General features: G+C 43.1%; 2 protein-coding genes and 1 non-coding gene across 9 annotated transcripts in view; all 3 read right to left on the bottom strand.

Annotated features, from left to right (window-relative positions):
* ANKFY1 (ankyrin repeat and FYVE domain containing 1) overlaps positions 1–8,891 on the bottom strand; it is a 64,789-nt gene extending 55,898 nt beyond the window's left edge. The window contains exon 1 of one of the 2 annotated variants that reach the window (XM_028133072.2): positions 8,861–8,891. In XM_028133072.2, coding sequence (XP_027988873.2) covers positions 8,861–8,870 — 10 coding nt within the window. In that variant the 5' untranslated portion in view covers positions 8,871–8,891. Of the gene's footprint in view, positions 1–8,153; positions 8,232–8,860 lie in introns of those variants that run through there. The other variant, XM_054709664.1, reaches the window with a different exon arrangement.
* A 3,853-nt stretch (positions 8,892–12,744) lies between these two features.
* The window catches only part of UBE2G1 (ubiquitin conjugating enzyme E2 G1), a 105,136-nt gene continuing 100,749 nt past the window's right edge, over positions 12,745–17,131 (bottom strand). For all 6 annotated transcript variants that reach the window (XM_054709026.1, XM_054709027.1, XM_054709028.1 and 3 more), the window contains one exon: positions 12,745–15,692. The gene's annotated coding sequence lies outside the window, so the exon portion shown is untranslated. The remainder of the gene's footprint in view (positions 15,693–17,131) is intronic.
* Positions 16,479–16,566, bottom strand: MIR9196 (microRNA mir-9196). Its single transcript, NR_128907.2, is given in 1 exon segment — positions 16,479–16,566. It is a non-coding gene; the product is annotated as a microRNA mir-9196 (primary transcript).

Below are 17,131 nucleotides of genomic sequence, written 5' to 3'. Positions count from 1 at the left end.
ACCTTTGATTTCAGACCAGTAACACTCATTTTAGACTTCTGGTTTACAGAATCATGAGAGAAAACTTTTCTGCTCTTTTAAACCACCCAGTTTGTGGAAATGTGTTACAGCAGCCATAAGAAACTAATACCTCTACACTTATAAAAAAAATCTGTATAGTAAAATACTTTAAAGCCACAGCAGCTTCTTTCTGGATTAGTGTCAATAACAAAGTTTTATAAACAAAATATAGTTTCTTGTAATATTTAGCAAGAAAAAGAGGAATACTTTTAATATCTCCAATAGCAGTTAATTATCTCAAGGTCTAACCAACATATTCAAAGTAGCACAGTACTTAAATAGAATTTTCTTAGGTTAAGTGGGTTGCTTAAAAATCACACAATTAGCAAGAGACTAACTTAAGATTTAAGATCGTAAGCCAAAGCCCACGTTCATCCCATTTTATTATGCTGCCTAATACTTGCTCCAATGTCAGGAAATGAAATAAATATTAATTAATTCATGAATCCAGGAATTACATATGTTCTTTCCATTCCCCATCTTAAATGCAATTTCTACTCTCCTCCTCCTACTCCAATTTTAACCCACACTGTATTCACAAAGTATTTTTACTATTATGTTAATCTTCACCTGAGGATAATTTTTCCAATGATTTTTGAGAGTGGAAGGGAGGGGGGCACAGAAGGGTTGCCTCCTGCATGCACCCCGACTAGAGCTGGGGATCAAACCTTCAACCAGGCACATGCCCTTGACGGGAATGGAACCCACGACCCTTCTGTGCATGGGCCCACCAAGCAAGGGGTCCAGGCTGCCTTTCACTACTTGAGCCAATTAAGCAGAGACAGGGTTGAATCATATATAAGCGTTTATTCCAATAATGCCAGCAGTATGGGAGAGCAGCAGGTCATGTGCAAAAATCTGCTCTGCAACTCCCCATAAACCAGATGCTTATATTGGATAGGACAAAGATTACATGGGGAGGTAGGCAATGCAGGCTGGGGCGGGACTCCATTGTTTGGGCAACAAGGTTGTTCATCTTTCCATGATAATAGGCTGTTCTTGAATGAGAATGTATGGAATTCCAAGGTTGACTCCCAGGTCCAAGGGGCATACAACTCCTAGCCAGGTTAGAATGTCCTTTATTGAATCAGAACAAGGCAATCATGGTTAACTGAGCATGATTAATATACCTTATAACTGTAGCTAGTCCCCAATATTCTATTTATTTTTGCCCCTAACATAACTACTGAGCCATACCTGCCAGGGTCGCAAAGTCTTTTTAGATTAACAAAATCCTGATATTTCCTTTCTGTAGACTTTTATATTTCTTATATCCAAGTCCCAATTTTAGCAGTGAATTAGTGTGTTTGTATAATTCCTTAAGGACTACCTGACTTTATCCCTACTCTGCTCTATGTCTATTAGATAAAAGAAAAATAATTGTCAAAGCTGTGATAGAATCCTATTTTGAGAACTATAAGAATAATTGTTTCAGACATATATTAGAGTCTTCCACATAACAGTATTTCCTTAAAGTATTATCTCCCTAAAATATAGTATCTTCCTTGTTGGCATCGGAATAGATAAGCTCCTCATGGTGATGAATTACTACCACTACTACTTTTCTAAATCTGTAATAAGGCAGATGAAATTTTTCTTTCACTGGGGTTACTGAGTACTCATTAACCAAGAGGGCTAAATATAGAAAATTGTTTAATAGAGAGTAAGAAATAAGTGGATATATTTACTGTTGAGAACTCAAGTTCACATACTGTAATGCAAAGCATGGAAGGGGAAAGGAAAGATAGCAATACCATCTGGAGGAGAGTGCAAAGGGATAGTAAGGGTCATAGACAATCCTCCTAGTCTGCACTCTCCCACTTCACACACACACACACACACACACACACACAGCTTGGATATTATTAAAAACTAGTGCCCCGGTGCACGGATTCGTGCACTTTGAAAGAAAATTAATTAGAGGGTAGCAGGTGGGGTGGAACTGGTTGAGATAGGCCGGACACACCCTGGAGCCAACTTCCCTGGGTCCCGCCCGGGCCGCCGCTCGAAGGGCGTCTGTGGAGTGAGCAGGGTCCCTCTGGCAAGTGGGGTCCCTCGGCCTGGCCTGCGGGGATCAGGCCTAAACTGGCTCTCCAACATCCCCCGAGGGGTCACGGATTGCGAGAGGGCGGTTCTCGAGTGATGCACCCCTGAATCGGGCTCCCTCCTCTCTGGTTCTGGGTGCATCACCCAAGAACTGCCACTGCCAAGTCACCGCAGCTTGGCAGCTCCTGTGTTGAGCTGCCCCCTGGTGGTCAGTGCACATCATACCTACTGGTCGGTCGCTTGGCCTTTTATATATATAGATAAGATGGTACTAAGAGATATTTCATATTTTGACTTTTCATCATTTAAAATATCTAGCATTTCATAACTTGACTGTTCTGACAAAGTCCAAAAGCCATTATTTAACCAAAGTTTGCTTTAAAAAAAACAAAAAACTACTTTGGGTTTCTAGTCAAGATGAAAGCAAGGTAAACATGGTAGCCATTTCAACATGCCTCAGACTATTCTAGTTATGTCACTACCTTGGCTGACACCTTTAATCAGCCTCACCCCATGGCTCAGAGTAAAATCCAAATGCTTCACCAATTCTTTCATAATCAGCCCTCAACATACTTTTCCAGCCTCATATCCTTCCATCGAGAACAGTGACCTCTTCCCACTGCCATCTCTCATGTCCAAAAGAGGCTTATTTTCCAAAGCCCAGCTCCAATGCTTGCAGCAAAGACCTTCCCTGACCACCCAATGCTCCCCATCACTTCCCTAAAACAATCCCTTCCTATTCTGAATTCTCAAAGTAACTCATAAGCATTTTTCACTGTCCACCATATAATACAGTTTCTTATGCAATACTTTTCATCTCCCCTCCTAGAGTTCGGAGTTGCCTGTGAATAGGCTCTAGGTCTAGCTATTCTTGTTTGTTTGTTTGTTTTTGTTAATCCTCACCTGAGGATATTTTTCCATTGATTTTTAGAGAGAGGGGAAGAGAGAGTGGAGACAGAAACACTGATGTGAGAGAAACACATCACTGGTTGCCTCCTACACAAGCCCTGACCAGGGTCAGGGCCAGGGAGGAGCCCGCAACCAAGGTACATGCCCTTGACCAGAATCGAACCTGGGACCCTTTGGTCTGCAGGCCGATGCTCTATCCATTGAGCCAAACCAGCTAGCTGGCTATTCATTTTTAACCACCCACTACTTCTCCCTCTACCCCCACTCCATGCTCATCCCATCCTCTACCCAACAATGCCTCACTAGGTGGAATTCAATAGATACCTAGTTCGTTGGCCTACTCAGATTCAACAAGAGATATTAAGGACATATCAATTTCTCATTTTGTTGGGCATGACTTGTAAATCGTATCTTAACTACAGAAACTCTACTTGCCAGTGACTGAACCCTGCATATCTCGACAATGATTCTACAGCTCTATTCTGGCACATCAACAGTCACTGCAGTGAATAGATAAACTTTCTTTGGAAAAAAAAAAAATCCTCAATAAGGCTATCAACTATTTGCTTGTGACAGAAATGAAAAAAAGGGAAGGTAGAGCAAAGAAAGAAGTGGTATAGAAAGGGATAGTGCTGAAAGGTATCCAGACTATATGCAATGGCATGGGACATTTGTTGAATGAATAAAATAATAAAGAGATAAATTTCAAAACAGGAAAGAAAGCAGTTTCTCCTTTCCCTATCCTACTAGCCTGTATTTACTAAGCATTTTCTGGAACAGGGCTGTCCAACAGCACTTTCCAGATTGATGCAAGTGCTCTATTAACCTGTGCCTACTGGTGTGGGGAGCCACAGGGCTATTGAGCACTTGGACTAGAACTAGTGACTAAGAACTGAATTTTGGGTTTTATTTATTTATTTATTTAAAAATATTTTTATTGATTTCAGAGAGGAAGGGAGAGGAAGATGGAAACATCAATGATGAGAATCATTGATCGGCTGCCTCCTGCACGCCCCCCACTGGGGATCGAGCCCACAACCCTAGCATGTGCCCTTGACTGGAATCGAACCTGGGACCCTTCAGTCTGCAGGCTGACGTTCTATCCACTGAGCCAAACCAGCCAGGGTATGGTTTTATTTATTTTTAATTAAATTAGTAGCCAGTGGCTACTGTGATTATCCAGAATATGGAATGTGTTCACCTTATTACTGGAACTGTTGTCAAAAATGTCTTCCTAACCAAATTCCAGTGAGTTAATAAAAGTCCATGATCAATTTTCTGTTTAAAACCCATTTACATTTTTCCAATTTTCACTTTAATTCTACAGAGGAAGGAAAGGGAAGTGTGGCTTAAGAGACTAGGAGAAAGACTGAATGCCAGGGTCAAAATGTCTAAAAGCTGTGCTAAAAGCTCCGTGTACTATTTCTCTCGATCTTCACGGTCACCTTTGAGATAGAGATTATCCCAAATTGAAGAAACGGAGACAGAGCAATTAATTGGCTTACCTCTGAACAGTTTAGGAAAACTATGATTCAAATCCATGTCCAATGGAGAACTGAGCTCGTACACTTCAACTGCTAAAACTAAAATGGGCTGGATAAGAAGCAGGTTAGGTAGCTCCCAGCAGATGGACCAGCCAGCTTGCTAGACAAGAGACTAAGGATGTACCTAGGCAAGTATTCCTGACACCTGGTAAATGATGCGCAATAAATTCATCCCTTCCTTCAACCACAAGGATGATTCTAAGTTGGGAGATATAGCAAAACAGAAAGTGTCTGACCTGGCCGGTGTGGCTCAGTGGATAGAGGGATCTCAGGTTCGATTCCCAGTCAAGGGCACCTACAATCCCTGTCCCTAGTCAGGGTAAATGTGGGAAGCAACCAACTGATGAGCCTGTCTCTCTAACATCAATGTTTCTCTCCCCCACCATCCCCTCCTTTCCATTCTCTCTAAAAATCAATGGAAAATATATCCTCAGTTGAGAATTAACAAAAACAGCAACAACAAAAAAGTCTCTCTGCCCTCATGGGGTTTATATTCCAGAAAGGGAATTTCTTTTAAAAAATTAGGAAAGGTTTCTAAAGAGGTGAGAACTGAACAGACACCTGAATAAAAGTCAGCTTATATGACAGTTGCAGAGATGGAGAATGGAAATGAAAACTTTTAGGACAGACTTTAGCCAATTATATATGGTCAAATCAATGCCCATGGATGATGGAAGGAAAGAAAAGTGGTTTCCAAGCAAGTCACATTAAGAAGTTATTGTTTGGGCCCTGGCTGGTTTGGCTCAATGGATAGAGCGTCGGCCTGCAGACTGAAGGGTCCCAGGTTCGATTCTGGTCAAGAGCACATGCCTGGCTCGATCCCCAGTAGGGGGCGTGCAGGAGGCAGCTGATCAATGATTCTCATCATTGATGGTTCTTTCTCTCTCTCCCCTCTCCCTTCCTCTCTGAAATCAATAAAAATATATATTTTTTTAAAAAAGAAGTTATTGTTTGGGGATGGGGATTGGGAGGAGGATTAACCAAAGAACCTATATGCATATATGCATAACCCATGGACACAGACAATAGTGCAATAGTGTGGTGAAGGCCTGGGGAGGGGATGGGAGTGGGGAGATCAATGGGGAGAAAATTGGGGAGGGGGAAGAGGGAACATGGAACATCTGTAAAGCTTTCAATAATAAATTAAAGAAAAAAAGAAGTTACTGTACACTCAGGCTCTCCAGGTTCTATTTACTATTCCTAAGCACGATTTCCACATGCTCACGCACTAACATCACTAAACAAAAACCATTACCAGAGTGTGCTTGCAGATAATCCAATTATGTGACACAGATTTTTGCTGTTTTTTTAAATATTTAAATGACTATCTCAGAACAAGTGTAGCCCAACTGATAAATTCTGATTAAAGTACAGCAAGCAGCATTAAACAAGTAACACCCCAGCAAAGCATTTTCTAGTGAATCTTCAGTTTAATGAGCTAACTGGACTAAAATGCCCTACTCAATTCTTCCTAGTCAACGTTTGCAACATGGTTTCCAAAGAGCTTAAATCAGAAGAGGCCAGGAAATTAGGACACAAAAATAGTAAAAGAAAACTGTGAAGCCAGAATCTCATGACTGTGCTAACCTATCTATCCTCCCTTTTAAATTGAACCCTGAAAGGATGTTTTGTTTAAGATGCACATTCCACTGGGTAGATGTTACCCTAACTCTTACACGCACGTCAAGGCACTTGCAGGGTAACCATCAGCATACTTGCCCGGTATGAGCGTCTCATGGCTGGAACCTGACTTTGAAGCACACGCTCAAAAGTTTACATGCTCAGTAAAACTGCTGAATGAAAAACCAGCTGCTCTCCACAATTTCAACCTTTATAATGTATCCCCAAAACACTCACCAACGTCTATTCTCGTCCTAGTATAAAAATACTGGACTACCTACCCATTACCTCGCAACAAGGCCATCCTGTACCTTTCTACCCCACCTCACTGCTCTGAGCTACAAACTTCGCTGGCTGCTTAGGGTGTTAAACAATGTTACACAATGTTCTGTGATTTACCCAAAAACTAGCTTCATGGAATGTAGCTTTCTTTCTGCTTTTATTCCTCCACTGCTTTCATACAATACTAGAGGCTCGATGCATGAAATTCATGCATGGGGGGGGGGGGGGGTGCGGTCCCCTCAGCCCAGCCTGCACCCTCTCCAATCCAGGACCCCTCTCACAAGCCTGTACCGCTGGCTCCTAATCGCTCACCTGCCTGCCTATCTGGTCACACCTAACTGCCCACCCCCCTGCCAGCCTGATCGCCCCTAACTGCCCCCCCCCCCCCCGTGCCGGCCTAATCTCCCCCAACTGCCCCCCCAGCAGACCTGGTTGCCCCCAACTGCACCCCCCCTGCCGGCCTGGTCACCCCTAACTGCCCCCCCCCAGCCGGCCTGGTCACCCCACGCAGCCTGCTTGTTCAGTCGTTTGGTCGTCCCTCACTAACCCCCCTGCCGGCCTGATCGTAAGCAGCCATCTTGTGAGGGTGTGAGGGTTAATTTGCATATTACCTCTTTATTATATAGGATGTATCTGATGATTTCCCCCCTCCAGGGAGGTCTAACATGCTAAAAAGGACGAAGATAAAAACTGGGTGGAGGCTGGGGGTTGGAGGGGGGGTAAGATGGGGGACATCTGTAATACTGTCAATAATAAAAAAATGTTATTTGGTTAATCCTAACCAAAGGATATTTTTCCATTGATTTTTAGAGAGTGGAGGAGAGACAGATACATCAATGTGAGAGACACATCAATTAGCTGCTTCCCCCACACACCCCAACCAGGGTCTTGGATCAAGCCTGCAATTGAGGTACATGCCCTTGACTGGAATCAAACCCAGGACCCTTCAGTCTGCAGCTGACTTATCTACTGAGCCAAACAGGCTAGGCTTAATTTTTTTAAAAAACTGGGTGCCAGTCCCAGCTCTCTATTCTAACTATAAAGTGCAAGTAACACACATGCCAGGCCCCCTTCACCTTGTTCTGAAGTCTAATCCAAATGAGAAAAGCCTGCAAACTGTCACGTGCCACCCAAAGGTAAGATGTGTTTAGACAGCCCTGGCCAGGCAGCTCAGTTGGTTGGAGCATCCTCAGTGCACCAGTGGGTTTCAGGTTCCATTCCCGGTCAGGGCACATACCCAGGTTGCTGGTCCGATCCCTGGTCGGGGTGCGTGCGGGAGGCAACCAAAGGGATGCCTCTCACATCAATGTTCCTGTCTCTCTGTCTCTGTCTCCCCCCCCCCTTCTCCCTCTCTCTCTGCAATCAACAGAAATATGTCCTCGGGTGAGGATTTTTAAAAAAATGTGCGTTCAGACAAAGCTTAACTCAAAACCAACACGACAGGTCGTGGCCAGCACCTTGCAGCCACTCAATAAATAAGTCAAATAAGGAGTATTTTCCTCCAATAATGGGATGGAACAGGAGAAGCACACTGGCCAGGTCCCAGTGTCCCTGGCAGGTAACTCACATCTGGGCCTCCCCCGCCCCAGTCCCCCGCCCAAGTCCCCCAGGTACAATAAGGCTTTGACAATGAAGGATTCTAATATTGTTTCGTTAAGGGAGGTAGACCCTAAGAGGCCAAATTGCCTTTACCTGCAGAGTCATAAAGACGGCACCAGACAGAGGCTCAGGACTAGACAGAGAAGCAAAGGAGCAGCATACCACTTTCCAGCAGCGTGAGCAAGGCCAACTCCCTTACCAAGCAAACCCCTCCTCGCGCGCACATCTGTAAAGCTGGAGAAAGAATCGCAGCCGGCGCGGACGCCGGGGCTGCAGGGGAGTCCGGAGACCACAGCGCGTGCCCGTTCGGCGCGTCGGCCAGTTACAGCCCCGGCTCTCCCCACCCCTCACCCCGAGAAGAGTCCCAAGCTCTTCCGCAGGCGAGGGATGTACCCCTTCCGGATGCAGGACATGCCAGGACAGCAGTTTCGATTTCCTAAGGAGAAGGGTTACTTCCCCCGCCGTCCCAGCACCGCGGGCAATCAAAGAAGCCTCCCGGCCGCCCTCGGGACCCCGCGGCTGCACTCAGTTCCGGCATGGGATCTCCCAACCCAGCTCCGCAGCCCGCCAGGGTTCCCTGGGGTCCCGCGGGGTCCCGGAGCGCCGGAGGGGCGTTGCCATAGGAATAGCGTTCAAGACCCCCGCCCGAGACGCCGGGGATAGGCTGAAGAGGAAGGCTCGCGACACCCGCCGTGCCCCGTGAGACCACGTCCCGCCGTTCCCTCTCAGGGCTGCTGCGCGCAGCCCGCAGCGCCCCCACAGCTCCCGCGCTGTCCCGCGCGGCTCCACAAAAACCCTACCTTCCGCCATGTCGGCCCGGCCCTGCCTGCAGCCTCGCGAGAAGTGCGCCGCTCAAATGGGGCGGTGCGTAACAGAGGCCGCAGGTCTCGCGAGAATCATGGGAGTCCAGGCAAAGGGAGGAGCGTAGACTGTGAAAAAACAGTGAATGAAAGTGGAGGGAGTAGCCGGACACCGGAAAATCCGAAAGCTTGTCTCTCTTCACTTAGTGCCTTCGAAGCCCGGGACAGATCAGGCACCGACCTGGCTCTATCATATTGCACAACCTAGGGCGGGCACTGGAAAGGATGGACAGCGTAGACTTCTCTTTGGGAACACTTGGCCGTGAGAGGGTCGGGTGGGGGGTGGGGGGTGGGGTGGGGTCTTTAGATCTTTTTTGTAAGGATGTGAAAGGCTGAGAGAAAAGAGCCAAAGGAGAGGGAAAGGCTAAAAGACGGTTCTAGGTCCCTGGGGAGGAGGGATGCCCTGCAAGCGAATGCAAAAGGGAGTCACTGTTATTCTACTAAAACATGAGGACGTAGATGGAAGTGGAGGGAGATCGGGGAGAACGTTGGAGGACATCAATATTATGTTTGAAGTTTGTAGCAAGAGTACCAACCAGAAGAGAATGAAGAAACGTTGGGAGAGGACATAGGTTGGAAGTCCTGGTTTCAGTGTCTCCTATATGTACTTTTTTTTTTTTTTTGAGACTACTTTTATTAAAGCTTAAGAGTCAGGATGGGTTGAAGGAAGGATTTGAGAACAGGATGAGGGTGTCAGAACAGAAAATGGGGGAGGACTTGAAGTTTTAGGTGCTACCAAGATTAAGCATTAGTGGGTAGTGAAGTGGAGGAGGAATTTGGAGTTCAGAACATGGGAAACAGGGTCATGGGTTAAAATTTGAGGAAGAGTACTTCTGGCTGAGGGACACCTGGGAGATGGGAGGAGAGAGGGTATTGAAATATGTTAAGAACGATAAGATGCCCAGGGAAATGATGGTCCAGTTGTGGCGGGGAAACTAAAGATGTGGCGGTATGGGTAGGGAGGTGCTTAGAGGAGCTGCACTGAGCAAGCAGCACTTAGACTAAGAAGGCGAGGGGAATACTATACTTGCCAGGTTCAATGGAGGTGTCCTAGCGCAAAGCTTCCCTGACTGTCAAGAATGGGTTATAAGTGTGCCAGATGGTGAGCCCTTGGGGCCATCAGGGTGACCAGGCAAGCCAGTCAGTCTCCTCTGGCCACAAGCAGCCTCATGTTTTAACAGTACCCTACAAGTATTGTCTGGGTCACAACATAAAAATGACATAAAAGTGGTGACATGACTGATGTCTGGTCTGACAGCAGCTGTTCAGAATGTTTGATGAGTTGTAACCACTGTGACCTATACCAGGAGTCTGGAGAACTGGGTTCAAGTTTGGCTCTGCAACTGATTTCCTGGTTGGGCAAGTCCCTGCAAGCTTTACACTGCCATCCCAGATTCTCCATCTACTTCAAGAAGGAGTTGGACTAGAATCCATGGTTCTTAATGATTTGAAGGGTCATGACCCTTAGAGAATTTGATGACAACCCTTTCCCTTAGGGGAGCATGTGTTTCTTCCTAATTTCAAATCCTCCCCCTTTCAATTTACTTGGGACTAGATGTCCAAAGTCAAAAGAGAACTCACCTTAAGAGATTTAATCAACTCAAGGGCTTGACTACCTCATCAAAATCCACCTTCAGGAAGCCCTCTAACAGAGGTAAAAGCAGTCCTTTTAGGAACACCTTTAACACAGTCCTGTCTCTGGGCCCTTGTCTTCTGAGTGGGCTCTACCTGGCATGAATCCTCTGAGCTCTAGAAGACTTCTTAATGCCCGTAAATGAAAACATCTGTAGTACTCAGCGACTACAACACCCAACAGGCTTGGATGGAGCTACAATAGATCTGACCTGAAATATAGTCATCTTGAGAATGTTGAGCACTAGAAAACATCATTCATCTTAGACCTAATTCAGGTTTTTCTATCATATTAATATAAACTTTTCTTTTTTACAAACCCTTCTGTTGAGGGCTGACTTTGAATAGATTGCAGTGAGGGAGCTGCTCTGCTACGTACAAAACCCCAACCCAGAAGCTGGTCGTCTACGAATGGTTTAGCACCAGGTTAATAGAAACTTTATGTGGAGTTGTCTCGGGCAAGGAACATGAAATACAGAAGGGATAAATGCTGACTGCCTTCAGTGAACAAGGGAACAGACTTTCTGGGGACGCAGTGCCATAACATGGTAGGAGGAAGGGCGTTGCTAGACCCAAAGTGGTGGTAGTCCAATGAATTGAGTTCAAGTACCAGCCTCAACACATCCACTCTCCATGTGACCTTGGAAAGGATGTTCCTGAAGTAAGGGATAACGGCACCTAGTATGTAAGGAAGGTTTGTGGAACTGAAACCTGGCCGTGAAATTTGCTTGCTCTGCAATCTTGACAAGTTTATCTGAACCTATTTCCTTATAAGAAACTATTACTTTGAAGGATCCATGTAAGAATTTGGCTAGATCCTTTATGAAGCCTACCTAGCACAAGCCTGTCACAAAGTAGAACCTCAATAAATAGGAACTGGTGCTCTTTAGGAATAAATGAGATGTCACAAGTGTTACTTATTCCTAATAAATACTGCTGGCAGGAGAAAAAATCAAGTCTCCTGTGGTTTTCTGTGCAGACCCTATGTCTGAGATATGGCTGCCTTTTGTGAACCTCTTCCTTCTTCAATTCATTCCACCTATGTGAATAGGATTCAAAACTCTTTAATCATTTCACTACAGCTCAGTGTGATGCGCTGACTCAACAAGTCAAAAAGCCTAATCCTACCCTAGCAGATTATATCTGAAACTGAGTGACCAAAAATACTTTCTAGAAATAACTTGCTCTGCAGACTGAATCCTGTTGAGGTTTGCAATCCCCCAGAAAATAAAAAACTTAGTTTAATAACATGGTTACAACCCTCTGAGAGGTTGGGAGAAAATCAACTGGTTTTTCTAAAAGCCCAGTTAGTGCCTGGCACACAGTAGGCACACCCAAAACCTCATTTGCATTGGAAGCAGCAAATAAAAACATTTTTGCTATGAACCTTGAGTAGATGGTTATGCATAAAACTGGTAAGTGTTCAGCAACATTATTCACGCCCTCCTGTAATAATTTTATTTCAAATATATTTACCAGAGAAATTAAACTTGGAAAATGACTCCCAATCTTCCCCAACAGCTCTCAAGGATTTTCTTGTTTTGTAAGAAGCAAGCTCAGCTCCATGTTCTTTTCTGTTTGTAAGGAAGAGATCTTAATAGCCACTAGCAACTTGTATCAACAAACAAGCTTTCAACACCTAACACTGAACTGTATGTAAAGATGTAGGGTAAGAAGCTGAATATTGACATCCTATTTAAACAAAACAAAACTGTATTGCCTCTTTTGCCACTAACTTACTAAGTGGTCCTGTGCAGAGATTTGGGCCAAGTGTGTCCATCTGTTTAAAAGAGGGAAGAGGGAGATTGAGATGGTGCCTGTGGTCTCTTCCAGTTCACATTTTGTGTCTGGGTCCTTCATCTTTTGCTTATCTTTATGGTAGAGCCAGTTCAGACCAAAGACAAAATTTCCAATAATGCTCTAACATGTGCTCATTTTATTTAGATTCTAAATTAGCATCACAGAAAACTCTGATTAAAGAAGGGTGGGTGGTCCTTTACTAGAAAATTTAAGACCATTATATCAGGTTGGAAGTTAACTTCCCACCCTCTGGTTCCTTCTTTAAATGAAGTTTTAAAAATTCTTTATCAAGGCTCCCCTTGTGGACCTTTTGGTATCATGGGCTGTTTACATAAAAAGAATCCCACAACTTGCTTTTGAGACCTGCATCCTAAAACCAAAATAGCTCATGATACAGCCTCTAAGTCATCATTTATTGATTTATAGAGCCCCCATCACATGATTGAGGTGCTTTACAATACAGTAAACATCACAACAGAACTCACATAGTTAAATACAATCAACAAATTACAGAACTAAAACTGGAATGAAGCAACATTATGTCAAATTTCAAAGATGCTGAGAAGTGGCAGTACAAAAGGAAATTCCACCAACTGGAGACCAGACGGGCAAAGATACACAGGCACCACAACCCCCAAATAGATTTGTAAAGGGTGAGTGAGCATAAGATAAAATTTCACAACTAAGAATGAAGGCCATTAAAAAATACTATGACACCCAAGTGATCACACAACCAGTGGAATAACCTCACAAATATATTACCTTATAAATAACAAGGTAAAACCAACTTCATATGGATTTTAAACTTTACAAAGAGGCCAAAAAGCCACTGACATCATCTATCCTGTTATGAACAGACTGAAATCTATATGCCTTTACAAGAACTTAGATTAAATTTAGGAAGCAGCCAACAGTTCTACAATCCATGACTATGGAGATGTCAATAGTTGGCACAAGGTTAGGGAGAAAAATCCTTTTCCTAAAGCAGAGAGGACTCACCTCACACTAACGGCAAGGCACTGGTGGGACAACAGCCACCTGGATCAGTGTCACCCAAGTGTGATTTAACAAATATGGAGGCATTTAAATTCACACTGTCAGATGAACTCTTGGAAAGGCACAGATGACACCTCTGACAGAGGAAAAGTCAAAGCATCTATGTAAGCCTGTGTTTCCATGTATAGCATGGCCAGGGCACCAGGTGGAAAGGTGCACTCATGTCTGGCTCTCCCTTCTAGATCTAAACACATATGATTATACCAAAGTAACTGAATTAAAGTGGCACTTAAAAGTTCAAGAATAGTTGTCCCTGAGTTACTAGGTCATTTGCCACTCCCAAATCACTAGGTTTTAAACTCAACAGATTGCTAGGCAGAATTTTAGGAAAAGGATAGCAAAATTCAGACTTCATTTTGTCACAACCACCACCATGTGAACAATTTCTGATTTAAGAGTAAAGGGATTGCGTTCAAAGTCCCAGGTGGGTGTGCAGTACTGGCACTTTGGGGCAACAATTCTTAAGTCTTAAAAAAAAGCCAGAAAGTTCTTAAAGAAATTTGGGCCACAATGAATAAAATAAAAAATTTCACATTCAGTCATTACACATTTATGGGTTTTTATAATGCTTCAGAGTGGAAAACAGCCTGGGATTTAGAAAAATCACTCTCTGGTGACTACGTCCTTAACCATTTTACTTCTGCTTAAAAAAGGACATGCAAAGTTTGTAAAGGACTAGGCTACTTGCAGGAATCCTTTCATTCTTCTGCCAAAATAGTTCTCCAAACTCCACAGAGCAGAGATGCACCAATTCTCACAAACACCATGTCCCATATGGTACTGTCTCAAGTTCTATCCCTTATCTGCCAAAAACTACTTCCCAGTCCCAACCTCACACCAAACAGAGAGGAATCTGGACCTCCCTTTAACACTGTACATGCTCATTTTACCATTTCCTGAAATTGTTTCAGAAAACTCACGAAATATATTTATACTCAAACAATAAAATCCAAGTGCACTATGTCAGTGACAGAATCTGTATGTCAAAACAGAAAGCACTTACACCTCCGTAATGCTTTGAGATTCACATAAGAATCTAGATAGAGACAAATAAATATACTGTCATGGTCATGTGATTTTCAAGTATTAAAAGTTTGTTTGCATAAAGAATCAACCTGAGATTTTTCTAAACTGCACTTCTCTGGCATTCAGTATTATAACCTTCATTCAATACAATAAAAGCCAACGACTTGACAATTATTGGAAAAAAATTATATTTTGGAAGAACTCACTACATAAGGTGACAGAATTCCAAAATCAAATTACATGAAAATATACATCGCAATTTCTTTGTACAATAAGTGAGAAAAATCTGAGTATAGAAGAATAGAGGCAAAGAAATATGAAGGGCTGAGGTTATGAGGGTAAATAGCATTTTTAATAGCAAACCCAGAAGTTAAGTAGAAAGCCTATAGCTGTGCATGCTTGACTCATCCAACCTTAACAGTAGGTAACTGCAGGGCAAAAGTAAAACTAAATCAGAATTTTGTATAATTGGGGTAAATTTCACTAAATTGAATTCAGAACCAACTCTTTTTAGTTCTTAGGAATAATGACAGTTCAAGAGCTCTCAACAGCCAAAAAATGTTATTGCTACATCCAATCCAAGTGACGGGTACAACTAGAATACAAAAAGGACAAAGCACCTAGTGATGACCACTCCTCCGAAGTCATCATTAAAATCAAGTAACTGCTTATTTCGTATTTCAGTATTGGAACTAAATGATTTGAAACTGTCTGGCAGATAGAAGAGATAAACACAAAGGGGAGTGTGTCAAAACAAAGAAGATACAAACTTTAGTAAATGGAAAGAGTTTAATGAAGCCTCAATGGTTTAAAGGAAATTAAATGGAAACTTTTCATCCTAATTGCTTTTCATCTGACATGCTTTAAAGAGTCTTTTAAAACATAAGAAACAATGAGTAGGGGAAGAAAACCTGCTAAAATCTTTTAGAATTTACACGATTCTTATTCTACTACGAGAAAGCATTATTTGGTACAAGGTGTATTTGTGGATGTACATGAACAGTATATATATTATCCGGATCATGTTGTGCTATGTACAGGTCTTTACAATTCTTCCTGAAGGTTAAAACAGTTCATTAGAATTCAAAATACGTAATCATCTGTAAGTTGGCACTTGTTAGGCTCTTGTCAGCATTGATACTGGCATGTTTTATTGCAGCCCAGTTCCAGCCAGTGTTTGCCAACTTGTTACAAGAGAAGTCCAGCAATAGGTGGGTAGAGTGCAGGAAAAACAGTGCCATGTTTCTCGATTGGAGACCTACAACAAAACAAACAGCATTATAAAATAAATTTATAAATTATAAAAGAATCTATTATAAATTTTTACTCATATGCTATTTCTTTAAAAACAAATTAATTTCATTTTAAGGTCACCTTTGTGCTTGTCCAATATGGGAGCCACATGTGGCCACTTCACTTTAAATTTAAATAATAGTAAATAAAATTTTAAATGTAGTTCCGGCCATGGCCGGTGGCTCAATGTTAGGGCATTTGGCCCAAGCACCATATTATCCACTTGTTAAAGTCACACATTTTATTAAAAGGCCCTAAAAATACAGAGCAGACAAGTATGCTTCCAAATAAAAAACACTTTTTGATATCACATACAATAAAAGTAACTACTCACTCAGGGGTAAGTGTTCAATCATTCTTAAGTGAAAGCAGTCCATGAATTAAATAGCTTAGTATCAAGAAGTTTCCCCATTACTTTCACACAGATACTTCCAAAAGTTCCAATTCATACTGAACTGGCACTAAGTATACTAGTAGAAAACAACTCAACTCTTCCCCTTCACCCCCCCCTGCATATCACCAATTCACTGTTTTCCCCCCAAAACTGATTCTTATATCTTACTAGAGGCCCAGTGCATGAAATTCGTGCACCCAGGTGTGGGGTGGGGGGTCCCTCAGCCTGGATTGCGAGAGGGTGCAGACCAGGCTGAGGGTCCCCACCGGTGCACAATCTGAGCCGGGGAGGGATGCAGGAAGTTGGCCAGCCGGGGAGGGACCGCAGGAGGACTCCAAGGGATGTCCGGCCCTTCTCGCTCAGTCCCGATCAGCCAGACACCAGCAGCAAGCTAACCAACCGGTCAGTGTCTGCCCCTGGTGGTCAGTGGCATGTCAGAGCGAGCAATTGAGCGGCCTTAGCATATCATTAGCATATTATGCTTTGATTGGTTGAACAGACGACCAGACACTTAGCATATTAGGCTTTTATTATATATGATGGTTCTTTGTCTTATGTCCTAGCATTGGTGACCATCCACATCCACTCCCTGTCTGAATTCAGTAATGCTTCACTCTCCTCTTTGTGGCCAACCAAGCCCACATGTTTCTGTCTCTGTTTCTTCCTTCTGTCCCACAGTGTGGAAATTATACAAGATGCTGTCCTTGGCCCTAATAAGTCCTGCTCCCTACCTCAAATGAATTTTCACCTCTACTCCTCATCTCACAAGCAATTCTATGTCTAATCTCTGTCCTAACCATCCTAACCATTCAGTACTTAGGCATGTGTTGACTTACCAAAACTATTCTCTGCTTCTACTCCCACTAGAGTTCTTAATGTGATTTAACCTTACATTTTTATGTCTGGTCTAACTGGCTAAATTAACAGCTTTTTAATTGGCCAGGATAATGTAGATAATGTATCTATGTAACCCTATCATGCCTTTGCAAATAGTAGGCATTTAACAAATA

Source organism: Eptesicus fuscus, chromosome 20 (genome assembly GCF_027574615.1).
Source record: "Eptesicus fuscus isolate TK198812 chromosome 20, DD_ASM_mEF_20220401, whole genome shotgun sequence".
NCBI classification, from domain to species: domain Eukaryota; kingdom Metazoa; phylum Chordata; class Mammalia; order Chiroptera; family Vespertilionidae; genus Eptesicus; species Eptesicus fuscus.
Note: the sequence above shows the minus strand (reverse complement) of the source record. Positions and strands in the feature narration are given on the sequence as shown.